The 27,632-nt window shown below is 33.4% G+C and overlaps 2 protein-coding genes across 7 annotated transcripts in view; both read left to right on the top strand.

Moving 5' to 3' along the window:
* The first annotated feature begins 208 nt into the window (after positions 1-208).
* Sgl (UDP-glucose 6-dehydrogenase sgl) lies at positions 209-5,104 on the top strand. Its single transcript, XM_071714978.1, has 6 exons — positions 209-483; positions 1,553-2,026; positions 2,538-2,735; positions 3,270-3,716; positions 4,083-4,238; positions 4,307-5,104. Exons 2-6 carry the CDS (start codon positions 1,562-1,564, stop codon positions 4,481-4,483), a joined length of 1,443 nt encoding a protein of 480 aa, XP_071571079.1. The 5' UTR covers positions 209-483; positions 1,553-1,561; the 3' UTR covers positions 4,484-5,104.
* Positions 5,105-11,642: 6,538 nt separating this feature from the next.
* Positions 11,643-27,632, top strand: part of Babo (TGF-beta receptor type-1 babo) — a 38,894-nt gene continuing 22,904 nt past the window's right edge. For 2 of the 6 annotated variants that reach the window (XM_071714984.1, XM_071714985.1), the window contains exons 1-2: positions 11,647-12,852; positions 21,435-21,549. In XM_071714984.1, coding sequence (XP_071571085.1) covers positions 12,768-12,852; positions 21,435-21,549 — 200 coding nt within the window. In that variant the 5' untranslated portion in view covers positions 11,647-12,767. Of the gene's footprint in view, positions 12,853-21,434; positions 21,550-25,528; positions 25,687-27,632 lie in introns of all 6 variants that reach the window. The other 4 variants (XM_071714987.1, XM_071714986.1, XM_071714983.1 and 1 more) reach the window with 4 other exon arrangements.

Raw genomic sequence — 27,632 nt, 5'->3', positions numbered from 1 at the left:
TAAGCTATCTATTGCTGAGATACATAGACTTTTTCATAAGTCAGATCTTCATCGTTCCATTCCGCACCGATATTAAATGTGCCCTTTTTTTAAGTGCAGATCATCCGTGTGATTATCATCATGAAAGATTTCAGAAAAAAATACAGCGTTGCCAATTATTTACGCACGCGCTTGTGTCGCTTGTGATGCTCTAACATGGCAACGTGGCCACAATGGCGCGGCCTGGTTGCAGCCTCGACACCTCGTAGCATCGCGAAATGACGGACGCGTAGCGTCCAAAGAGTTCAGAGTGGCAGAAGTCTGTGCAACGCGACTCAACATCGCCGCACTGCAGTTTTCTCTCATGAACAAAATCGTTTTTCCATCGTGAAAGCTGCGTTACGATTGTGATAGACCGTAACTCGCCGCACTCAGCATTGCGTCCATCTACATGCCGTATTTCTGCTGATCACCAGAGAATTATCCATTGTTTCAGTTAAACAGGTAACAAAACAAAGACATTCGATTCTCTTTGGAACATCTCTTTAATTGGAGCATATTGCAGCGCGCAATCATGCTCCGAAACAAAGGCCTAGGAACAGAAGCTTATCGGTTTATTTTTCAATGTTTATCTAAGATCTAAATAATATAGCTTTTAATTATTCTAATAATTAAAAACAATTTTGGTGTATCACAATAAATTACACGTATAATATTATGGATAAGAATGTAGACGGAAGGGTCTCGATACTGTCAAATAATGATAGAGCGAGTGGAAGAAAGCATGTAGATAACATATTTGGTCTTCCGTTGTCATGACACATATTGAAAAAGCCCGCAGATATATTTTTATCAGCTTCCGGGCATTTGCATTATTTGGGCAATGATAATTTTAAACATATCTCCTTTGTGACGGAGATAGATGAGAGAATGCTTTCTTTGGAATCTTCATTCGTTAGCCCGAAAAAGTCATTCTGCATGAACTTTTATTATAGTTTCACATTAGACATTCTTATCATATTTTATCTAATTCTATACTGTGTTGTAAAACAGTTGTTTAATACAAATTTCACATGACTGGTTTAATTTTTTAGTTTAATATTTTATAATAATATAAATTTTTGTAAACATTTCTGTTATCATCTATTAGATTAGATTAGTTTTATTACAAGTCATAAACATTTATTGAAGCGTATAAACGTATATTAATGCTTGTAAAAATAATCTGACATGAAACTATAAAATAATGTATTGTACAGTTTTGTTTATTTGGTTCTAATTTTGAACAATATATAATTATATCAAGAAAAAGTAATATATATTTCTATTTATATAATAGATTTAACAGTAATAGTAATTATGAAATAAAGAAAAAGAGTAAAATTTAAGCTATTGAATTTCCCTTTGCTCCAATGTTTTATTTTCAATTAAGTAAGTTACAAGAAATATTCTTCTATTTAATATAAAATATAATCAAATATTTATTCTAAATATTTTATGACCGTGATTTTTCTATGTACAACTTCAAATATAACTAATTGTAAACGTGACGTTTCGTCAAATAATATTGCAGTCAATCAAAATGACAAGAATCCGAAGAATCTGCTGCATCGGAGCCGGTTACGTGGGTGGCCCTACGTGCAGCGTTATTGCATTGAAATGTCCGGAAATTCAAGTGACTGTCGTTGATAAGAGCAAGGAGAGAATAGCGCAGTGGAATTCACAAAAGTTGCCGATATACGAACCGGGCTTGGACGAAGTGGTACGAAAATGTCGTGGGAAAAATTTGTTTTTCTCCACCGATATTGAGACAGCGATCAAGGAGGCCGATCTGATATTTATTTCGGTGAACACGCCGACGAAGACCTTTGGCAACGGCAAGGGAAGAGCAGCGGACTTGAAATACGTGGAAAGCGCTGCCAGAATGATCGCGGAAGTTGCAACTGGAGATAAGATTGTGGTAGAAAAAAGTACCGTACCGGTAAGAGCGGCCGAGAGTATCATGAACATCCTTCGTGCTAATCACAAGCCAGGTGTCTCCTATCAGGTAAGATAACTATTTTTCACAATAATTTAAACGAAAGAGTACGACAGTTTTTCTAACAGTTGCCTTCTGTAGAATCTATTTAATACATTTAATACATTATTTAATACATTTAATTTTTAAGATGTTGTATCTCTTTCTGTATATTTACTTCTAATATGCATTTAAGTACATCGACATTGTAACATAATGTTGCGTGAAAATTGTAAAAGGTTGAATCGCGTTTTCGGAATTAATTCACCCGATAAAACACACGTGATATGCAAGATTTTACTGCGTTTTTGCTGTGCCTGTAGTTGATTGATTGTCGAACCGCTAATAGTAATCGTATGATTTCATACTTGCTTAAATTAATCGTCGTTCATTCAAGATAACGCTGCTTGCTTTACACCGTATTATTCATGACCTTTTCTTCGCTCAGGTGTTTACTATTATTGCGCGTTATTCATCTATTTGCATATTCACTGAGATTATTTATCTCCTTGATATTTACTGGAATATTAATTTTTTTCAGATTCTTTCAAATCCGGAATTTCTGGCCGAAGGAACCGCTATAGAAGATCTGGTCAACGCAGATCGAGTGTTGATTGGCGGAGAGTCTTCGCCAGAAGGACAAGCAGCTATCGAAGAACTTTGTAAAGTTTACGAACATTGGATTCCAAGAGAAAATATTTTAACAACCAATACATGGAGCTCAGAACTGTCGAAGCTAGTGAGTAATCATATATTTCATATGTAAATAAGCTGTGTAAATCTCATTGATTGTCTTGCAACATACTGTTCACAAATGTAGATAAATTACGCAATAAATAACTTAAATTCAATGTCTTTACATTGAATTTAAGTTATTTATTCCGATGTTTAATTAAATTTTTTTTTATTAAAACAATATTTTTACTAACTTATGTAATTAATTAAATGTTATACATATTTGAATTACTTAAAAATAAAATATAACTTATTAAAATATTAGTTAATTAGTTTTAATTATCAATTTAAAACATGCTTACACATATATCGCTGTTGTAGTTTCTTACTTTATAAAAGTATATAATTTAATATTTGTTTGATTATTGTAATTTAATATTGTTATAATATTATTCGTAAAATCTTTTAAGTAAGTGTATTTCCGCAAATAAGATAGAGACATGTACACTATACAACTTTTTAATCAAATTAAATTTAAATACTTTCAAGGAATAAACTGATAAATTGCAATATTAATTTATATTCACTCTGATTTTAGGCTGCAAACGCTTTCCTCGCTCAGCGCATCTCCAGTATAAATTCGTTATCAGCAGTGTGTGAAGCTACGGGTGCCGACGTATCCGAAGTCGCACGAGCAATCGGGCTTGATTCTCGAATCGGTTCAAAATTTCTACACGCGTCGGTCGGTTTTGGAGGTTCCTGCTTCCAAAAAGACATTCTAAATTTAGTATATATTTGCGAATGCTTAAATCTGCCCGAAGTGGCGGCATATTGGCAACAGGTGATTGATATGAACGAATATCAGAAGTCAAGATTTTCTGCGAAGGTTATAGAATCTCTCTTTAACACTGTGACGGACAAGAGGATTGCCATGCTAGGTTTCGCCTTCAAGAAAAATACAGGAGATACGCGTGAATCACCAGCAATTCACGTCGCCAAGACGTTGTTGGACGAAGGCGCTGTTCTTCACATTTATGATCCCAAGGTCAGCTCTTTCTCTTTTCTGTGTGCAATGTATTCCAGATGTATCAGACTTGTTCTTAATAATAGATTCTTTAAATTTGATTACAATCTATCACGAGTGGCATTTAATGTTTTTATTTTATTTTATTGATTCCTCTTTAAATTAAACTTCTAAGGTCTTGGAAATTTTTAATTTAAATTAAAAATCTAGTTTATTTCTTTTAAATATTTTGGTATGTAATTATATCCTGTATTTTCCATATTTTTGTTCTCAGTTTAGATAATAATATTTACATTAGATAAAAATTAAAAAAATGCTTTTTACTATTAAGTAATGGTCAATAATAAGTGTATTATGCTTGTTACACGACGCCTTTCTAACTCACAGGTTGAAGAAACTCAAATCATTCAAGACTTGACTCATCCAAACATAACAAGCAATCCTGAAGATATAAAAAGTCGAATCAGTATTTATAAAGATGCTTATAGCGCCACGAAGAATACACACGCGATAGTTTTATGTACAGAATGGGACGAATTTATCGTAAGTAAGAAATTTCGTGCAATTATGTATAATATTTTATTATCCAAATAATTTTATATAATTTTTAGGAACTGGACTACACTCAGATTTATGCAGATATGATGAAACCAGCGTATATTTTCGACGGAAGGAAGATTTTGAATCACGATCGGTTACAAAGGATCGGTTTTGTTGTTCAAACTATCGGTAAAAAACTCACGAGATCCGCAATTTCGAGAGCGTGGGGTAGTCAGACGCAAGTTTAAAAAAAAACGGACCAAACTATAAGCAATACCTCCAGTTTAAGAAAAAAACAATTATTCAACATTTATTGCAATTTTTGTTGAGTTAATCCAATCATAATGATGCATTTGTAAAACGTATAGAAATTAAATTTTACTATAATTTTAACTGTTTTTAATTTTAATTTGATTCAGATCGCATGCGATGTATGCGGTACTGCCTAAAAAGAAATATTATGAAATCTTTTAAGTTCTTGCATCGTATTATCTATTTAGATATCAATTTCAACAAAGCTAAATCAAATGCATCAAATAAAGAGTACGTATGCAATGTCAAATCGCAGTAAAATACTGATAAATTTGAAGTGCTATGAATTTACATACATTTTATTTGTTTCTTTTTATTACAATTATTTTAACAATTTTAATGGCATTTTAGTATTATTATATTAGTATTATATATTATTAAATATATTACAATAATTAGCAAAAGTTACTGTTTTTATAAAGTTCCAATGTTGTTTTAATCATACATTCACACTTATACATATGTAAATTACATCTAACTGCGTAGTGCGTATATTGTGCATAGTTCATAAGTATACATATATTATAAAAGTTTATAAATAAATGTTTATAGAAAAATTGTTTCATAATTAATGTATTAAGTTTTGGTATATAATTTAATATGTTAAATAAAAAATTACATCTAACTACAATTTTTAAGGAAGAATGAAAAGAAAAATTTGCTCTTTACAAAGTTTTTGCAATTTATGTTTTATCTAAACAATGTAAGAAATACTTAGAAACTGAAAATATTCAATTTTGTCCAGAAAAATTAATTTGTAATAATATTTTCTTACAATGCAAAAATGAACTAAGTACGCCAAATTATTTTACCTTACGAATTTCGATGCTAGTGAAACTAAAAATATCTTAAAACAGGCGCATGTGTAAATTTCTTGGCAGTTATGTATCAATTTTTCGTTAAACCCCGCTATTACACGGTATATTTTTAAATAAGTAATTAAATATTATAATGAAATAATAATTACAAGAATTTACATCTGCAAAATATATTATAAAGTATGAATCATATTTAAGTTATTTAATTTTGTTAATAATAAAATTTAAAAGTAATTCGTTTTATTAGTTCTAATATAAAAGAATATTTTGCACCTTGCAATTCTTTACAAACTGTAATAAAAAAATCCATAAGCTCAAACGTGATAATCAAATTGTTTAATATTTTCTATAAATGCCATAACTAATATATTTCCCTTGACTAAACTTTAATTTTTTAATTATTTTAATGCAGGTATATTGATGAGAAATAAAATATGCATTTTTTTTAAATATTTTTATACAAAGTATAAGTATAAATATTATAAAATATTAATTTCTTTATTATCTAGATTTTTAATTAGTTGAAATTCTGTATTATTTTAATTATCAAGACAGCGTTTTACGAATCTATATACGAAAGTCATATATCATTTGTTCCATTTTCAACTTTTATAACGTATCAGAGTAAATAGATTTTAGACAGAAGATGCTTCTTTAGATTTTATTATTAGATACTTTAAATTTTATTGTTTGTCATTACTTCAGCCGAAATTGATTTCTATACCTGAGCGCAGTCTATACTATATGTCGATGTTTTTCAATACGCTCTCAAAACGAAGTAACAAAAATATAGTAGCGTACGCAATCAGAGAGAAGCCTCCCAAGCTTCTCTCTGTTTATGCTAGTCGCCGGGTATACCAACACGGCGGAGTAATTTTCAAACATTTTAAACAAACGCTCGCATGTAGCATATGACACGTTTTAACCAATTAGAGAAGCTTGGAAAATCAACTAATTTTATTCATAAATCAGATGTGATGCAGATACACGTCTTAATGTAAAATACGTTACATGTGTAATTATTACATATTTTATACAATAATATAAACAATTAATATATAATTTAATATATATAATTATTAATATTGTGATATAATATATGTATATAATTACTACATATTTTTTATAGTAATATATTTTACATCCGTCTTACTCGCACAATATAAAATAATTATTACATATGTTATGATAATAGATTGACTGGCATAAAGCCAATTTCTCAATCAAAAATAGATGGATAGGCTACAAAAAATTAGGGTAAAATCGATGCTTTGTTAGAATAAGTTTTAGTAATTAATTAAAATCATTATCGAGCTTTCTATAAAATAAATTGCATAATGAAACCGAAATATTTATTACCCTTCTTATTCATTATATATCTATACATTGTTTTTTGCATCGATTTATATAATATTTAATCTTGGATAAATATATGGAAATAAAGAGATGGGTATAAAAATAACACATATCCTACCTAATTAATAATTTTTCCCTATCTACAGATATTTCTTTTACAACACTTAACACAATATTTTGCTTACTCTTATCTCTTTTGTTATAAAAAAATATAAAAATAATTTTATAAAGAAATCTAAATAAGAAATTTACATTTTTAAAATCGTTACTATAATTGTGAGTAGAATTAATTTACGTATATAACAAAAATTTCAAAAAATTAATTTACTATGTATTTTACTCATTCAAATTTGCGAAATAAAATTCTGACTCGATAAAATATTTTGATATATATTTTATTTAACATTTAAAATTTTATTTAAAAATTATTTACATAGAATGAGACGGTTCGTCAACATAATTCAATCAAATAAACGATAATATGAGCTCTTTAAGAGCTCGGTGCGTGCGAAGTGTGCGAGTATTATTTCCTCAAGCACAATCGCAAATACATCAATAAACAGATGACACCAAGATTAAATATTTGCTATAATCAGTTTTAGCCCATCCATTTTAAGGCAACAGATCTACGAGATGTAATAAATTTATATTATAATTTATTGTTATAATTTGACATGTATCGAGATACATTTGCTCTGTATTTAATTAATCGTAGATTCGTTACCTCAGTAAAAAAAATGTCTGACTCACCAACCCGATGCGCAACAGGCGGAGTTACTCAGCCACGTAGCTACGATGATCCTGTAACATACAAACATAAGATTCAAATTAAAGAAGCGCTCAAAATGATCAACATTTCAAAAGATAATTCTTAAACGTACTCTAATTCATCTTTTAATAAAATATTTAGCAATACAATTATCTTTACCGAAAAAGATCTTTACAAGAATACAATTTTAGATAATTTCTCTTTCTTTAGTTACTTTTAATTTATCAAGATAAAACAATTCGAATAAATGAAAACGAATTATTAATTTTATGTACACTGAGAAAAAAATGTTGTTAATTTGACTAAACTCGTTTAGTTGGTGTGATTTGTTTAATGTAAATATTAATATATTTAAATCAAATATACGTGAGTAATATCAAGAAATATTTTATTTTATTTTATATAATATTTGTTGAATTAACAAATGTTAGCTTGACAGCCCGTGACCGCTGCATTTAGTTGAATCAAATAATATTTCTTTGAATCAACGATTTTTTTTTCTCAGTGTAGCTAAGAGATGATATACGTACCCCAAGGTTGCTCCGCCGGTGCCCGATGTCTCTCTTGGACCTCCTCCTCCTCTCAGGATGTCAGGCCTCCTCCTTTCACCGCACAGGACACTCACGAGAAAGCACTCGCGGATAATAAACTACAATCGCGCGCGGACTAATTATCAGTAAATGTCTTTCGCGCGATACTGTACGGCACTCCCGTTTAAAAAGCCCATGAGAAGAATATTCCGTCAAGTATATGCCGTAATATTCTTCAAATAAGCTTTGAAAAAGTCCTTTAGCTTCCCCGTCTTTGGATTTTTATCCAAGCAGAACGAGAGTTTTGCTTTGGATAACATCCTCGGGGTACTGAGCCTTCCCACCTCGCCAAGGTCGTACCCCATGGGAAGGAATTAGTACTTTACTCTGTAATATAAAAGCAGATATAATATAAAATTAAATTATATAAATATGAAATATTTCCCGAAATATTTTCACATTTTCTAACATGGATTTTTCGTGAAAATTTGAAAGAATCACCACGCCGATTGCCTCGATTCGTTCCGCGTTCATCACCGCGTTACGTTAATGACGACGAAATGTTCGAAGATATGTCATCGCGGTAACTTGGCGCGACACTACGCGAATCAAGTGGACGGCTATAATAAAGACACGCAGTTAATTAATCAAAAATTAAAATTAAATATCGCTCGCACAGTACGGGATCGAGCACAATAAATCTCGCGAATGTAAAACTGCATTGAATACCTTGCACAACGAGAAGTCGCGGATCGTTAAAACTTACGCGGCACGAAATATACGGGAAAATAAGAAATATTAACGAACGCGGCGTTGTATCACGGCGCGGGCGTGCTATTACTCGAATCACTCAATACGATTTCACGGTGTGTGTCACTCGCGGCCCTCTTTCTCCCTTTCGAGAAGAATCGGAGATAGATCGCACTACAATTCCGGCACAGCGTTCAAAGCACGACACTATTCGAGAGTTCAGATATATGGCGAGACGAACGATTATCGCCCGCGAATGCACAACGAACACTGTAAATCACTCACATTTGTCGTATCTTCGCCTCGACGTCTCCGCCGCGAACGAGCGATTCGATTCGCACGACACATTCATTCCGACACTTGAATCACTTGCAAATTCTTGAGCGCGTAGTCGATTATTCCCGCGAAACGAGGTGCAGGTGGCAGAAGTGCCAATCGCACGAAGGAGAAGGCGCGTTCTGAAAAACACACAGCACCCACAGCACGAGCACGGAGCACGAACACTTCACAAATGTACGAAAATTATCGGGAGAATGACCAAACGATTTCCGCAGGTATATAAAAGGGTACTCTGAACGTCGTCGAAAACAAGCGGCAAAGCCACTCGACGACAGGAACAATCGGCCGTACGTCAATTTCGCCGTTTCTATGTTCAACGGTCGCGCCTAGTATGTCCGGCCGGTCCGGCGCGCGGCGTCTGGCGTCTGGTATTGGTATCTGTAGTGCGATTCTGTAACTCGTTATGAGGTATCGACTATCGTTGCGCAGATATTTTATATGGTAAAAAAGCTGCGCAATTGTCGTTATAGCTCATAACGACGGCATAACGAGTTACAGAATTGCACTACTGGTATGCCGACGCGGCGGCGCGGCGCGGCGGCTCGGAGCGGCGGAACGTGATTGGCCGGATCCGGGGGCTCGACTCGCGAGCCAATCGCGTTCAACGCATCTCTCGAATGTGCGGCGGCGGCTGGACGCTGTAATATGTATGTAGTATGTATACATACATATCACCCTGCCGACTGTGATTTGGCGGGTCTCCTGCCGTGATTGAATGGTGAATGAATTATATGTACACATGTAAGAAATAAATGATTCGAAACGCGATACATCCAAATCTTAATGGAATCGTTGTTCCGCGTGTCGCAGTGAAACGATAACCTCGGAATTCACGTCTCCTGTCTATACGTTTCGATTTTCTTCGAATGAGTGAATCGCGCGGGAAGACGCTTCATTAAATAGCTTGAATCTCTCGTTAAGTGCGGGAATTAATAATTAATTAAGTGATTGAACAAAACAATCGCGCGTTTGACGTTCGCATTGCACTTTGCTTGTCGCGATTGCAAAATCAAGAGTGCGAACAAGCTGAAATGTGCATCCACGAATGCAATTCCGTTTTTCGTTTCAAAAACAGACACGTAATTCGCTTGTTCACGTAATTCGTTACGTTTACAAATGTTTCAAATTTATTTGTACGTGCTCCTAATCTAACTTTATAGAAAATTAATATTAAATTGTATCGTTTATAAAAATTTCGTCGCGATCGTTCTTGCAGCGCGGTGATCGCGCATACCATGCATAAAAGACGATAAACCGTCGTCGTCAAGATACTTAAAAATTATAAAATATTCTCTGCTTGTTCCCCAAATATTATTCGTTTTGCTTACAAAATTTTCCATAAAGGCCTATTGTCTCGTATTCGAATTTTTAAATTGATAAAAGATACATATCTTTTATTTGAAATAACCCAGACAGTACACATGTCCAAAAGCGGGACATAAGGCGTCTAAAGGCCATCGCAAGTAACAAAGTTTTAGTCATAATCGTAAGGCCGTAAGAAAATAGACCAATCACACTCGATTATTCTTCAAGCTCAAGGAGAATAATCGAGTGTGATTGGTGTATTTTCTTACGGCCTTACGATTATGACTAAAACTTTGTTACGTGCAATGGCCTTAAAAGACATCTTATGTCCCGATTTGGGACATTGTGCTGTCTGGCAAGTGTGAAAGTGAAAGAAAAGAAAAAGAGAGAGAGAGGGAGAGAGGGCTATTAGATATTTAATATACAATATAAATATATAAAATAAGTTAATATTTATCGATACATGTAAGATATAAATATTAAACTGATCCTCAACTAATTACAATCGAGAATCTTCGAGAACGAATAGACCGCCATTATAAAACTCTCGATGGTGATTGGTTGATTACGCTTCTCTATGCGTGCTTCGTCTTTAATGGGGACCGTCGAAAGCCCCTGTGCCCTGTATGTATGTATCTGTACGCTACCGCCAGTGCATCCATTTCGAAATTGGTGCTACATCTGCAAATGGAGGGGTAAAAATCACAGTGGTGTAAGTCAAATTTTTAAAAATATTTTCTTGTGTGCATAGATGCAATTTATATATTGTATATATATTGCATCTATGCACACGAGATAATATTTTTAAAAAATTGACTTACACCACTGTGGTTTTTACCCCTCCGAATATATAGTGTCATATGTATAACATCAATGGCCGCATTCAGGAAACACAACTGTTGAGTGAGCGGTCAGTGATTCTTTAATATGATTGGTTCTTACCTTTGGTTCTTCTCCGGATCTAAGTGTAAGAACCAATCATAATGAGCGCTCACTCAACAGTTGTGTTTCCTGAACGCGGTCAATAATACATTTGCAGATGTAGCGCGGATGCGCACCAGAATGATGTTTTATCGGCAGTGTCGGAAAATGAACGTGGCTACGTAGTACCTTCGAAAATGGATGTACTGGCGGTAGTGTACAGGGGCTTTCGACGGTTCTAGTTCCACGGAGACGGAGAAGGCCGGGATGACCTCTCTCTGACGCAGTTATAATTTCTAGCGGCGACGCGACGGCAGTAGCATCAGCAGTAGTACCGGTAGTAGCAACACGAGTCGCTGTCGGTGTCGGACGATCAGCGCGAAAAGTCCGAGCGAGCCGCGTGACAGTCGCATCGAGATTGCGCCCGAAGTCGGAGTTCGGACTGTTCGGAGTGTCGACGAAAACGATGATGATGACGCGCGGCGAAACGTCATTTTCGCAAGTTTCGAATCCGTTGGCGTACGGTTAACATCGATATCCTCGTGATTATTGGTGAAATCCTTCGGTTACGTGAGTGTGCTCCTCGGAGCGTGTTTCGTCGGCGAGAATTCGCAATAGGCCGGGCCTGTCGATAGGAAAATGGCGGCGCGCCTTCCGCGGCGGCGACGTCGCGCGACGAGATAATACATCTGAGGGATCGTCGCTCGCGTCAAAGTAACCGCGACTTCTTTCGCGAGAAATCGCCGCTCTCCCTTGTCTCCTGTCGCGGAGACGATCCCCGCGGGATCGCGGTGTCGCCTGGAAATCGGCGAATCGCGGTGTAACCGCGACATTTCGCGAGCGGCGGGTGACCGGTGCGACGTTGCTCCGGACGATGTGAGAACGCCGTACGGTGTTATACATATTCGGACAACAACGGTCATAGGAAAACAACAGCGCACACGGTAGCGCGCGTGTGTGCGCGCGTGTACGTGCGTGCGTGCGTGCGAGTACGCGTTGCGAGTCGCGCTCGCTCGCTCTCGGAGTAGCTCGCGAGCGGCAAGTGCTCTTATGCGAGTGGGCTCCGCGGGTCAGCGGCGGCATCGGCAGCAGTCGCGGTGACAAGTGTCTCGTCGGCGAGGCGGCAAGGCACCACCTCGCCTCATCCCCGCGATCTCCGCCGCCCGCGGAGGATGATCCCGCGTCGGCCGGTCGTCGTCGTCGCCGCCGCCGCCGCCGCCGCCGCCGCCCGCGAGCCACCACGCGCGCGATCCTGCCGCGAGCGACGTTGAGCCGCGCCGCCCGCGCCGGCCGCGGCCAAGGCCGGCCGCGAGAGCGATTCCTCGCGACGCCGCCGACGGCGGATCCGCGACAGCGGACTGCGTGATCACCACCACCGCCGCCACCACCATCACGGCGGACCACCGGCTGCTCCCGCGGAAGCTCCGGAAAGATGAGAGGCGTCCGCGACGGCGGCATGGCGAGCCTCCTCGCCCTGGCGCTCCTCTGTATACTCCACGCCTCGTGCCCTGTGAACGGTACGATGTATCCTCTTTTTTTATCGCTAGAAACCTTTATATCGCAGCGATACTCACAATCGGTAAACAATTTCGTTTTTAATTTAACACATTTCACGGTGTACCAGTTTATCAGCTCTAATTTGTATGTTAATTTGACAGAAGGCAAATTTATGTGAATAAATAACACAAGTCATGTGTGAAAAATTAATAAGAAATTGGACACATGGACGCTATCTGGAAGCAAAGTTTATGTTAAATTAACATATTTATAATGTTATTCGTAAATTACATGTTAATCTTTCGTCTCTTTTTCTTGCGAAAAATAGAAGACAGCGATATCTCTTTATAATATATGTATCGCATAAGAAAATGTCGATTTAACAGATGGAAACTCTTATGTGTAGAGAGGAAAGTAACACAACTTTAGGTATTCATTTTGACATATAAAATATGTCATATAAATTGTGTTATTTCAACTTTTAGAAACGTTGAATATTGACTTAAGGCATGCAGTAAAGTAAAAAAATAACACAATGACAATATGTTACATTAACACCAGTGTATGTTGAAAATTTCTACACGGACAGAAATCCACTCAAATGCAAAATGTTCTTCACCGTGTAGCACCTAGCGGCATGAGATTAAGGAGTTTCCATGCACAGTAACACATTTCTTGGACGCGGTGATATTAAACATAAAGCTATTTCTACACATTTGAACGTGACAACGCAAATTCGAGATATGAAAAGTAGGTGATAGTCAGAGTTCGCGCCGACTGCAAAATATGTTTACTATTCAAGTCTTTTGTAACATCAGAATTTGTTAGCAAATTCACAGAGCTTGGTTTGAAAGTCTAAATATCATACAACGTCTCTTTCAGTTGCACTAATTGAAGTAATTAAATTTTAATAAAATAAAATTTGTTTTTTTTTATAACGTTAACTGATAAGGGAGTATTTTTCTGTTATTTATACACAGAAAAAAAAAGAATGTTTTTGATTTGAAAATATCTTTAGTTTCAACATGGAAATTTTGAAATGAGATTTTATTTATAAATTTATATGTATAGTTCAACCAAAAAAATGTTGAAATTCTTATAAGAAGATTATAGTGTGATCTTGCTTATATACGAAACAATCTATATCTTTTTATAAGAATTTCGACTTTTTATTTCAACATTTTTTCTTGGTTGAACTATATAATGATTTTATTTAAGCAAGTTTTCTTCGTTTAACGGAATATAATCTCATTTTAAGATTTTTCTTTTTTTCTGTGTAACTAATAGATAATAGAAGATGACAGATACGTTCATTCCAGTTTCAGACAAATTGATTCAAACAAGTTTTTACAATTTAAAATCAAAGATATCGAAGGTTACTGAAATTGGAAGGAGGAGGGATGTATAATGAAAAAGGATGAAGTATATTTATCCACAAAAACAATCCGTGTTTTTTATTAATCTTCAATACACGATTTTAGACCGCCGACCGTCACCGTCGCGAAAGAGAGAGAATTGGATATGTACATATTTGAAGAAATTAACACTTTGCCGAGCAACTACACAACTACACTTTGCGTTTAACCCTTAAATGCCACCCGGGGTCCAGCGGACCCCAGACCCTTTGGAATGATATATTTTCAAATGTTCCCGCCAAAAATGGAGCTCATATTTATTTATTATTTATTATTTTTTTGATTTTGGAGCCAATATTTTAACTGTTGGCGATCTTAATTTTTTATACTATGTTGAAATTAAAATTTTAACAATATAAGCATTTTATTCTCTTTTCTAAGCCTTGAACAACATTGAAAATAATTTTCATAACTAAATATCAAAAAATCAATAAGTAAGGAGACATTTTTCATGCTGGGGTCTTTTAGACCCCATGTGTCATTTACGAGATTCTTGAGAGGTGTGGCATTTAAGGGTTAAAGTTATTTTAAAGTTACGTTTAAAAGTCAGCTTAGAGGAGGAGGGGGGGGGAGGAGGAGGCAATACAATAAAAGAAAATCAGGATGTTGAAAGAAAAGGCACAATGATTTCGGCGAGCCTCTTTGTTGAACGCACTTCTGTTTGTCCCACGCGTTGTGCTTTGTAGACGATCCCTCCGTCACTGTGTGCGTCGTGCGTGCGTGCGTGCGTGTATACGTGCGCGAAGTCTACCTTTCTCTTTCTATATTTTCGTCGGGCCCTCGTCTCGTGCTCGTTTCACCGTTTCTCTGTGTAGCTCGCGCGTCTCTGTCTCTTCCTCTGTCCCTCCGTTCCTGCAGTCTCCGTTTCGCCTCCTCATCCCGCTCGTTCCTCGCTCCTTCTCCCGTTCAACGGCGCGCACATAACGTTGCGTAAGTAACGTGCCGCGCCGTGGTGTGCAGAAGGGCCGTTTAATCTCGTTGCTGCACGAGGTCCGAAAAGCATGCGGAAGGGTGAGCCGGTGCACTCGGTTCCTATGTACGCTCTCTCCGCGACTCCCGCAGTTTTTCAAGAGCCGCGCCGCGCCGCATCGGAGCGTGATTTACCCCTTCGGTATCACGATAATACCGGGGGCGTTGGATAGCTTAATGATAGAGCAGTCACTTATCAAGCGAAAGACCCGAGTTTGATTTCTGGTCCTATATACCACTCCGCGTATGATACAAGGAATTTTGAGTGGAGAAATATTATTCTACCGTGATTAAAACAAGAACCAAAAATAAAAACAAATTTTAAAATAATTGGATAATATATCAAACGCATCATAATATATTTTGTTCCATTAATATTATAGAAATAGAAATCTATAATTAATATATTAATATATTATCTTTTATATGCAGAATTGAAATTCCTCACTTTTATCACGGACTTTTTTCACGGATCAATATGGAACAATGTAACTTGGATAAAACTGTTTGCATTTTATCTTCTTGGCAGATATTTTTATCTTCTTGGGAGCTTTGTAGCCTAATTATCTATATGCAATTCAGAAATAGAATTACTCGGTGCAATAGTTATTCTCGAGTAATCGCTACATTCGCCCATCCTTGTTTAATCTGTTAAACAACTGCCTCGTGTTTCACTCCGACGAGAGAGATATTAAGCATGTAAACAGTCGGATCTGTTATTGTCTAGATAACTGTAACGCTTCGTTGTGGGTGAGCATTGTAATAGCTTTTGCGATTTTTAGATCGCCGAATTCTTAGCAATACGATTCGAGTTCGTAAACCTTGATCAGATAACACATTTATATATTTAATTAAAATACATACTTACATTCCGAGTTCTGTATGCCTCACTTTTTTTCAGCTGTCGAACTCTGATCAATATACATTCTATGGGAAAACATTATTTAATTTTGATTTGTGTGCGTTAACTAACTTACGCAACATTTAATAGATACGCGTATTATTGTTTCTCTGACACGTATAGGAAATTGTGTTATCCGAATTGAAGCACCGAGTGATGATTCAACAATCGCAAAAATAGATCGCCATTAACCGTTATATTGGCAAAGGCGTAATAAGGTTAGCTACTAATATTCAACTATAATACTGGAAGTAGTTGTATAAACTTAATTTATGTTTATAATTAGGAAAGAAATTAATTTAACCACTTTAATAATTAAATTACTTATAGTGTAACTTAATATATCTAATAATTAAAATATTTAATTTATTCTTAAAGCATGGCATCTTTTATTGTATGTATAATATTGTTTCAGCGAGAATATTTCTGGCAAAAATATTTTTTCTTGTTTAAAAAACAAGCAAGTATCAATAAGTATAGTAAATTGTGTAAATAACATAAAAGAAGATGCTTGATACTTGTCTTATGTTGCTGTAGCAAGAAAGACCTTGTTCGGAAACACCCCTATTTAACGATATCGTTGGCGTAATGAAAGGAGCTTGTCATGTCTCTTTATCTCTCAGACACACAAATATATGTATACACACTACATACATATATATGTACATACACTTTTCATCTCTCCGAATCGGCCCTATAGCGTACTTTATTCATTCTCTAGTATCTTCGTTATGTCCTTTCCTCTTACGACGCTCGGTTCCGCTCTAGCTGATGGATTCAATGTTTGGTAATTGTCGTGCATGTAAATCGGGCCCTCGAATTCTCATTGAAAAAGCAATACATGTTCCGGACGTTCCTGCAACCGATAGTCAAAGCGCCGTGCATGGACGTTTCTTTATCCCGTCGGTGCATTGTTATTCCTCAGATTCTTACGAGCCATTAGGAGTTTGCAGGTTGTTTGATAAAACGATCGTAAGATCCGGGAGAAAGACTGACTGTAACGACGTTAACAATTTTCTATATGTATATTATGAGTGTCTATATATGATATAACATAACGTAGTGTTTATATAAACGCAAACATTGATTAATGTCTCTCGTAGAAGACATAGTCTTAGAGTTGTTAAAAAAGTGAAGGGACAATAGGCAAACACAAACAAAATTCATAAATTGTTCTCGCTCTATTAGTAGATAAAGTTTGGAACTTTGATTATATAACTGATAAATACTATATAACTCTTAGAATAAATAACGCATAAATTTGTACTGTCATATGTTAGATACATAAATATATATATCTTTTATTTTATATTTATTTAAATAAGAGTTATTATTTATATGATATTTATTTATATAAAATTATTCATACAACATTTTTTAATATTGTTTTTATTACTTACAAATACTTTATTTCGTTAACTTAGAGTTTTTATGAAAGAATAAGTTGTCGCATAATTCTCAAATTTTATTGACAAATTAATATTGTAAATTAAACTCTCTCTCTTTCTCTCTTACTTAAACTATCTACCAAACGTATATATTTTAAATTGTTAAACATATGCATAAAAATAGAACATCTATTGTGTCTACATATATGATGTGTGTGTATGTGAGAGAGACAGCAAAATTGTAAAACACAATGTGTGCACTGAGAGAAATGTTGAAGAAAGTTTTGTTGAAACAACCAAAATTTTGTTACTGCAACAAAATTTTGGTTAATTTTGGTTGTTTCAACAAAACATTTTTGTTACTGTAACAAAATTTGGTAGTTTCAACAAAACATTTCTCTCAGTGTGTATACATTTCTTTACAAATTTTAGTGCAATTTTATAGGCTTTACAATAGCACATTGTAAAATATAGGACAAACGATGATTATTTATAGCAGCATATCGGCGCTAAACGCGTGATAACTACTACTATTATGTTGCACAATCACATTGCCTTATTTTCCTGCGATCGAGCGCAATACGTAGATAATATTTAACACGCACGTCATCTTACTATCCAATAATACGTCGAAGTCATAATATTTTCCCCGGCGAGATACGGGAGGGAGGTTGAATAACGTGATTTCGATCGATATCAGGTAGCGAAAAAAATATCCATGTGTCTCTATCTTTCTTGAGACATCATAATGAAAATATGTATTATTCCAAACAAAGCTGTCAGAAATAAATTATTTCTAATGTAATTTATGTGCAGTTTATTGTTGATAAATGATATAAGTCTAATTAACAATAAGTTGAATTTTTTATTAAGAAAAAATCATCAGCATAATACTGTCTCTCAGAATTGTTATATTTTTATTTTTAATTGCAGTACTTTTCGAGAAGTTTAAAATAGATTGTCCATTCCTTTTCCAGTAAAAATTTGATAATTGATTTAATTACAGATTTATTAAAAATAAAAGTAAAAAAAGGTTTGAAAGAATTAAAACTATTTCAAATTAAAATTAGTTGAATAAGGATTTAACTTTATATTTAATTATGACATCATATTGAATAAAAAATAATTATATTGAATAAAATTAAGTTAAAAATTAAAAATTGGATAACTGCGGAAAATTTTGAGAAAATTTTAATTCCTCAATGTTATCAAAAATTTTATTGTGACAAATTGCACAATATCGTAATAACAGCATTACTTTTGATACATTCTGTACGATTGACCGGTTTTCTTCTGCAGAATCCGGTTATTTTGTTGTTTAATGTTGAAAATATAAGGATTGCATAGCTCTTTACAAAGTACACATTTGCAAGACAACCGTAAGAGATTTTATTTAATGTTATTCTATCTATTTTAAATAATTTGTTTACAATCATACATATACATATACATATTTATGTGAAATATCTCTTATTATTTTACTTGAATATGGAATTCTAGATATAAGTTTTAGTTAATACCAATATTAATATTATCAATTGATATATTAAATATAAAACTCGAAAACTTATCATGGATACATTAAATGTTTAATAAAAATATAATCATTGTTTTATGTTTTCGAGCGCACACTCGATTATGAATGCGGAATTTAAGATTACGACCGTGTTTTTTCTATATTGAGTGCTGAATTGTAAATTAGATTTAAAAAGAAATCACGCGATGACAACACGACCATATTGAATTAATTATCGATCAATAGTAGAGTACTTTTCCTATCACAAAGCTTTTAAGTTGACTGATAGTGAAGACTCTTATATTGATGTATGAAAACGTATTAAAAATATATCTATTTATATAGCACAATCACATGTATGAGAGTAGGCCATCGTGCATTATCGCGTCGTGTGTAGGTACACGTAACTTCTATATAATGTAAAAATTTATTTTTCTTATCGGATAATCTTTTCATTAATATTAATAGTATCTACATAATATTTTTTTATTTTTTTTATGATGATTAGATTTATGATAATTTTGTGTCAGCGGACTAAATAATTAAGAGATTTGTGTAATGTATTATTAACTAAATTTTGACTTAAATTATTTTGCATTTACGTAAACATTAATATATTTTATTTTATTTTATTCAAATTTTGATATATTTCAAAAGAATATAGAACACACGGACATCGGAAACATTACTTCGACATAATTTTCTTTCTTTTCAGCAATTCCCAAAGAATTACACACATAGAAATAAAGTAATTAACAAAAACATTTTGCATTATATGATTATAATAAAATTATGATAAACCAGATATACTGACCTGAAGAAAACATATTTCACGTTTTCAGTTGTATTTCATATATACGATTTATATAACAGATTTATATTTATAATGCGGAATATTACAAAGTAAAATTTGATTAAAATTTTTATTTTTTTAACTCTCTCTCTTGCATATATAAAATTTCTTTTAATGTATGTTTTACAACAATAATTAAGTTTCATGCATATAAAAATACATGTGAGTAAATATCAATATATTGTATACAATTTCGCATTATAATTATATTTATATAAAGATCATTCTTATCTAAATATTATATCAAATAAGCGATTCTTCAGAGTTTTTTATTCGCATAGAAGAAATACAAGTTATATTAAGACACATTGCTAAAGTTTCCGCTCACTCATTACAGGTCTGCATTAGCTTCTATAAAAGTAGCAATACCTGAGTGTAATCACTCAAGCTCCAAGGTCTTCTCTCTTGAGCCCACTATATTTTTTTACGCGCCACCTATTTTCTTCTCTTCATTTTGGCAAGCAGAAAGCATATAAAGAATAGCAAGCCTGTCAGTCAATGGTTATACTGTTGTCAGACTTATATCGAATTTCTTTATATTCTTGAAATCTCTAAACTTTTTTCTTACCGTTTAATTTGTGAATCCCTATGCATATTTAATTATATTATATCGTCGATTTTAAATTCTAGGCAAATACATTTTTTTATATGAGTTAAACGTGGTAAAATTTTCAAATCAATTGTAGCAAAATTAATGATTTTGGTGTTTAGATTTTTAGATTTTTAGTTATTTTCCAAGTTCTTGACGATTTAAATTCCATAATCGTTGCTTGTAAAAATTTCTAAATTTATTTCAAAGAGTAATTGGAATTGATAAGCATTCAATGTATCTTGAAAATTGTGTGTCAATATTTGTGAAACTCAGGACGATGTTATATTGTCGTAAAATAAACTGCCCCTCAATTGTGGTAAGTGCCGTATAGTATTTCACGATAATATCTTCCTTCCCATATTTCTTCCATTCCATCATGCCGAACCACGCAAGCGCTCTTTCGCGAAATTTATTTCACCTCGAGAATTCGATATCATCAAATAATCCATATATATTTATTTATTCGCAAAAGTCTGCGTAAGAAAAATAGAAAAAATATATATTAAATCCATCTACATTGCATTTATGATTATATTGATATTTATTGATATAGTTATATCATAAACTAATAACAATAAGAAATTATGACGTAATAGTGACATGTATATTTGTATATATACTGTTAAAAGAAATCGATACTTTGGCAATATCGAATTTAAAGTAAATTCTTAAGTTATATTTTATAAATTTTAAAAAGGAAAATATGTAATTATCCGCAATATTCTGATCGAATCTTACTGTTAATTTAACATTATCGGCATACAATTAACATTTTAGAAACTAGATTCTAATGTAAGAGAAATTTGGAAATTTTAAAAAAGCGTATAAATATACCTAATCAAACATTGATCACAAAAGGACCTTTTTGATTTTGTGAATTGATTTTTTTGATATATAGAAAAAATAGAAAAATACAAAATTTCCAAATATTTTGTACAATAACTTAATTGATTCTGTTTTATTTTCAGGATTACTGAAGTGCTATTGCGATATATGCCCGGAAACCAATTACACCTGCGAAACCGATGGTTATTGTTTCGCTAGTACGAGCCTGAAAAACCACGTCATTACGTATGCTCGGAGGTAACGTATTTGCACGTGGATTTTATTGATGAGTATACGCGATTTACACTCGAAACTCCCTTTTATTGACTCATCTCTTGGTCGCCGGTAGATTTACCGTCAATCGAATAGCATTTGATCGATACCGGCAAGCTCAACCTTCCATAAATTATATTCACTTATTTCCCTCCTACTAAGTTTTATATAAAATTTGTTAGTTTTCAGTGTGTAGTATCAGTTAGGATATACATCATAAGGTATACATCAGATTATTGAATATTAACAAAATGATTTATTACGTACTATCAATTAGGAGCGCAAAATCGAGTCCGTCTCGAAAGGAAGGTTTGACACGGGCATATTGACGTTCATAATGAATCGGATAGTCATTATGGTGTCTGGATCGATGTTTGTTAGTGGGCGATCAATGACACTAATGTTAACGCAGATTTTCTAAGCTCTCTCAACAAAACAAGATCCGGTTCGTTATCATCCTCTTCGTGTTATCTGTAATATTTATCGTATTAACGGACAGTTCATAATAATATGTTGCAACGACTGCATATCTACTCAACATTAACAAAAAACTTGAAAAATCATTTAGTTAGGTGAGACGCGATTGTTTCAAAAGATTTTCTTATTTAGTTATTCTTTTTTTATTAATTTATTTTATTTTTAATTCGCAATTGTTAACTTGTTATATTTATACGAAACATTTATACATATATTCTCTCTTGGAACTATATTATATTTTTTTCTAATCAAATTATATTCTTATATATCTACAGTATATATTTTTGTTTGTATGTAAGTTTTTCATGTTTATAAAATGTATCCCAATTTTTTAAGAATATTATAAACATACTTTTTCTCTTAAAATTTGTTATTAATTTTAAACTTGTAGACAATACATATCCTTGATGTACATGAATATAAATTTCTATTTTTTTATCTTTTTATATTTATGAGCTTTATTATATATTTCCATCACATTTTTCATTAAAACTTAATTTGTCATTTAATGTTTTTTGTTGAATTTTGGATTAATAATCCATAAAAAAAATATCTTCTGTTTGATTGGATCATTGGCTTAACACTAGTGGATAGCGTATTTACTTAGAGTTCCCATATACGTAATGTTTATCACATATGAGGCTTGTGTATTTAACGGTTCAGGTCACTGATCATCCGCGAGAAAATGCCGCGTATAGCATTCCCATCGAACGAACGGCCTTCGGCGGTTTCGCCTCGACATTGCGATCGATGCCCTCGTGGTTTCCACGAATGAACGTTTAGCCGGTTTTCCAGTCCGCGCTCTCACCCGGGCCATGATTAGCGCCCTTTTCGGCGGAAACGAATTATTGTTGTCGGCTAGTCGTCGCGTTGGTAACGCTGCCGAACGCGATGTGCGGTTAAGACTTCAAGTTCGACCGCTATGGGCCATGGAAATTCTGGTCGCGATCGATCGCAGGGCAAACTCGGGGCGAAATTCGATGTTACCTTCCCTTCTTCCGCGGTATCGATTTCGAATACGTCGAGAAAGTTTCTTACGCGCAAGCGTGGGGGTAGCCATATACAAATTTCAATTCAATCCAAGCAGATGAGATGACACTGTCCTAACTATAAGGGCTCACTTTTGAAACGCATCAATAGTGCGGACGAGAATTACCGAGAATAAATTTACACGATGCATTTTCGGCGATTGTTTTAGATGAATCAATTAAAATAAACGTTATGAATGAATGAATTTTTGTGACACGGAAGCGCATTATTCAATACAATGCGCTTCTTAAGAGGCCTAAAATAAAAAATGCGTGAAGATCTTTTAATCGAAATTTTAAAATTAATTTTTTAACTATCACATTTAAATTTTTTGTAATCTGTCTTTTAATAATATACGTTTACTGTTTTATCATTTATTAAAATTTTATAAAAAATTATGTGATACACTGGACGGGTCTATATAATTCTACAAATACCTATGCAAAGTTAATTTTATAGCTGTGCAAGTTTTATTCGCATTACCGTCTGACATTGCTGCAAAGCAATTGGTATATCTTTATTGGTATCTTTATGGCATCAATAAAAAGATGCATAAGTGCATCTATCTGAAATTTACAATAGCTTCGGAAAAGCTTGCGAACGTACGCCATGATCGAAGAGGTCAAAAGTTGAAAAGATAACGCAGTACGTATATGCGAAATATGCCGCGTACTCGAACTTTGATCCTGCAAAGATCGACATTTTCTTTATCATGGAGGATGCTCGGTAGTACATCTGCATGTCATAGGACATGAAAATCTAATATTAAACGATATATAACTAAGATCGCGAAAGTTTTGCAGTACCACGTTTAATTTCGGAATTTTTATAATTTTTATTTCAGATCAATATTAATTTATAAACATGTTGTCTATTTTACAAAATCGCAGTGTAATGTAATCTATTTTATTATCCAGTCTATATTCCAGTCTATTACCATTATACATTGCATATATTATTTTTTTAGAAACATTCTACCAATACATAAGACATAATATTTTACATAGGTAAAACAAATTTTATATAAATTATGTTTTTCTATAAAACTATATACATAGAAAGTTTATATTTTATATAAGAACTTGATGGAATATCCATGCAATTCCTCTGTTGTAATATCTTTTTTAATTCTACAAAGATAAAATTTAAATTTTGTTATAAAAATAATTATACATATATTCTATTCTTTGTGAAATATGTAATTAAATAATAACCTATATATAAGTTAATAATTTTTTATATCTTTGGCTCTTTAAAAAAAGAGCAAGAATTCGAATCATTTGCGTTACATTTGTGTAATTTCACAATTTCTATTCTTGTTTATTATACATATGAATATTATGAATAAATAAATATTAATTGTACTGATATCTGCAGTCTCGAAAAATTCCGTGTCTCTTTTGTCAGAGTCTGCGTCTGGTCTTTTTAATTTTATGAATTAATGCACTATTCTGAAGGAATCTCGAGACGCGGTCGAATTGATTTATCTCATCTTTATAATAATCGCCGGTGTAATGATTATAAGATATCCCGATTTGAGAACGATGCACTCTTAAAATCAAACAAGATCGACCGAGACAGTCCAACCAATGCGACGATCTGAGGTCGCAGACGTGCGGACGGCTCCTAAATGCTTAATGCGCCAGACGGATAATTCGGATAATTCGGCCGGAGATCGCATTGAAAATAGCGCGACCGAGATTACTTGATCCGGCCGTAGCGTGAAAGCAGCACGAGGCAATTTTATATGCGATCGCATGAATGCAAAATATATTGACGTGTCGCGTCGCAAGCGAATTCGCGTCATATGTGTTGAGATTTCAGTGTATGTCAATCCGACAAAAGTAAATTAGAGTCGAAGGGGAAATTGCAAATTATATTGTAGTTTTCCTTGTTTCTATTTGTTTTATAAATAGGTAAAACAGAGCACAAAGTAGTACCTATAGACATTTTATTGCGCAAAAATAGTAATTAATATATATAGAATTATATTGTATCGTATGTGTAAAATATATGCATATCATAGAAAATCACTATAACGCAAAAAGAATCGCAGTTTATTCAATACGTGTATATATAAATGAATCGTGGTCTCTCAAGAAGGAAAATGGATAGAAATAGCAAACTTAGACATTTACATTAATATTTAAATTATATTAACAACAATTAATATAAATATAAATTATATATAAATATATTTATTATAAATATATTTAATATAAATATATTTATTATAAATATATTAAATATAAATATATTTATATTTATATTTCTCAAAGGGAGAGTTAATCGGTGCTTTTAAAACTCTTATATAACTATAAATTTATATTTTCGCAAGATATGTATCATATCATTTATGAAAAGAAGACGTTTTTATACGTAAAATTTCGGAATTTCGGTTTATGCGACTGATGCGCGAGCTTTTCGGATTAAACGTAGGATTGTGATGTTATAAAAGGTGCCTCGATCGAAGCAAGTGGCTGCCGCCAGAAGCACCCCGTTTCTGCAACAGCAAGCCGAGCATCTATCTCTCGCGGATCTGCTGCGATAAAGACCTCTGCAACCTGAATTTATACCCAGTTTTATTATCTCCCAACTCGTCTGAATTGTCTTCAGGTATTCTTCCAAGGGTTCGCGATCGATGAAGATTTTTACTATCTGTATACGTGTGTGTATAATTTAACCGTTCTTCATAACATAACGTCACAAATTAACCCCACGAAAATGGAGTGAACAGCATGATTTTTAAAATAACAAGAATAAACGAAGTAGTGACCTTAAGCGGACGGAATTATAGTGTATAGAATTATCCCTAGGCAATGAGAGATTTTTTGCAGTTGGGAAATGTGCGTATATAATTACGGTTAATAATTTTTTGTAAAAATAACAAAGTCTTTATCGCAAAGTCTTTATCGCATATAGTTAAATTACCGTCTAATTTTTATGTGCTTTTATGTTTATATTAACACGTTCATCTTCAGACAATCAAATTCAAATTAGATAAATTTATTTTTATATTAATTAGAGCACACTTATATTTTTGTTAAGTTGCTGTGAAAATAGAGATATAATGAAATTTTTTGACAATATTAACTGCCTTCTTTACGAGATCGAGTATTGTTTTGTTTTTATTCTTTTGTGTCTCTTTTGTAAAGTATTCTTTAATTCGATTAGAAACAAGCGTGCAAAACTACTATCCGTTTTATTTATAAAATGTGCGAAAAAGTTTGCCGACTCTTTTTCTTATACGATTTTAATACGTATAATTGTTTCTTTAAATAATAGTAATTATAAAATTACATTTTATAATATATGTATTTAGTATCGATACGATTTTAAAGTTATCGCGTTATATTTAACATAACTTTTATCTACATTGAAACAATTATCGAGTTAAATCCTCCCTTCAAATTTATGTATAAAAGATTATAAAATGACACTTATCTCCTGTCGATATACTGAATGCATTCTGATCCGATCGTTCTATAATTATCGATATTTTCGTACTTCGTTAACAACATAACTTTCGACTATGTTTCTTTTTATACTCTCGCGTTGCTGGCGCACGCACTAATGCCATTCGGCGGAGGCTCGTCTCGTAGAATCAATTACCACGCGATCGAGCTGAAATCAGCGAGCATTTGCGTCAGTAAAATATGTACGACGACCGAGACCGTCTGAGATATTTCGTACCTCGGCAGTTCGCATGCGATTCACGATGATCGAATCACGGCGCGTGTTGTGGCTCACCTTGACGCGCGTACGTGTCGCGACGAAGTGCGATTTGCATATACTGCGAATGAAATTCCACGTGACGATGATACACATACACATCCGGGAAACATTAAAGAAACTGGAATTATTACGTTATTATAAAACGGATGTTTTCGTTTAATTCAACATTCTTCTATAGTGATAAATAATTAAGCCTATTACGTGGAGAAACATGAAAAACAATCCTTCTCTGAAGTAATCTTCAGTTGTTTATAGCTATATATGCTATTCGTAACGCGACAAATTTTAATTACTCAATAAATAAGAAATTGATTATATTTTTTTTTTGTTCAAAAAGGTTTTTAAAATTAAATGTAAATAAAGAATTGAAAGAGTAATTAAAGAAAAGCACAGCGATTATTTCGGATGATATGCTTACATAGGTCAGTATTCAAATGTTACATATAAATCTATCAAATACGTATCAAATTAATTGTTTATATTATGTATGATTATCAGTTTATGATATTGTTATTTATTTATTCTGTTGAACATAATTTTTACATTAAATCAACGAAATTTAAAGATTTCCTTTATAATGCAAATCATAAATATATTTTATATATAATACATATATACTAATAACTAGAAGCAATTACCTATCACACACATATCTAATTGCTTCTATAGTTATTAGTCCAAACAGTGCGAGAAACATAAAAAAAAATAACATTCTTTATAAGTATGTGGAGTACTGCGCTTTTTCGTAGAATAGTCAAGTTTGAGAGACTCCAACTAACACACGTTGCATCGTAGTGTCTACCGTTTTACCCCTAACCCACATTTTC

Source organism: Temnothorax nylanderi, unplaced genomic scaffold (assembly GCF_030848795.1).
Source record: "Temnothorax nylanderi isolate EJ_2023f unplaced genomic scaffold, tnyl_v1.0 TNYL_tig0151_pilon, whole genome shotgun sequence".
Lineage (NCBI taxonomy): Eukaryota > Metazoa > Arthropoda > Insecta > Hymenoptera > Formicidae > Temnothorax > Temnothorax nylanderi.
Note: the sequence above shows the minus strand (reverse complement) of the source record. Positions and strands in the feature narration are given on the sequence as shown.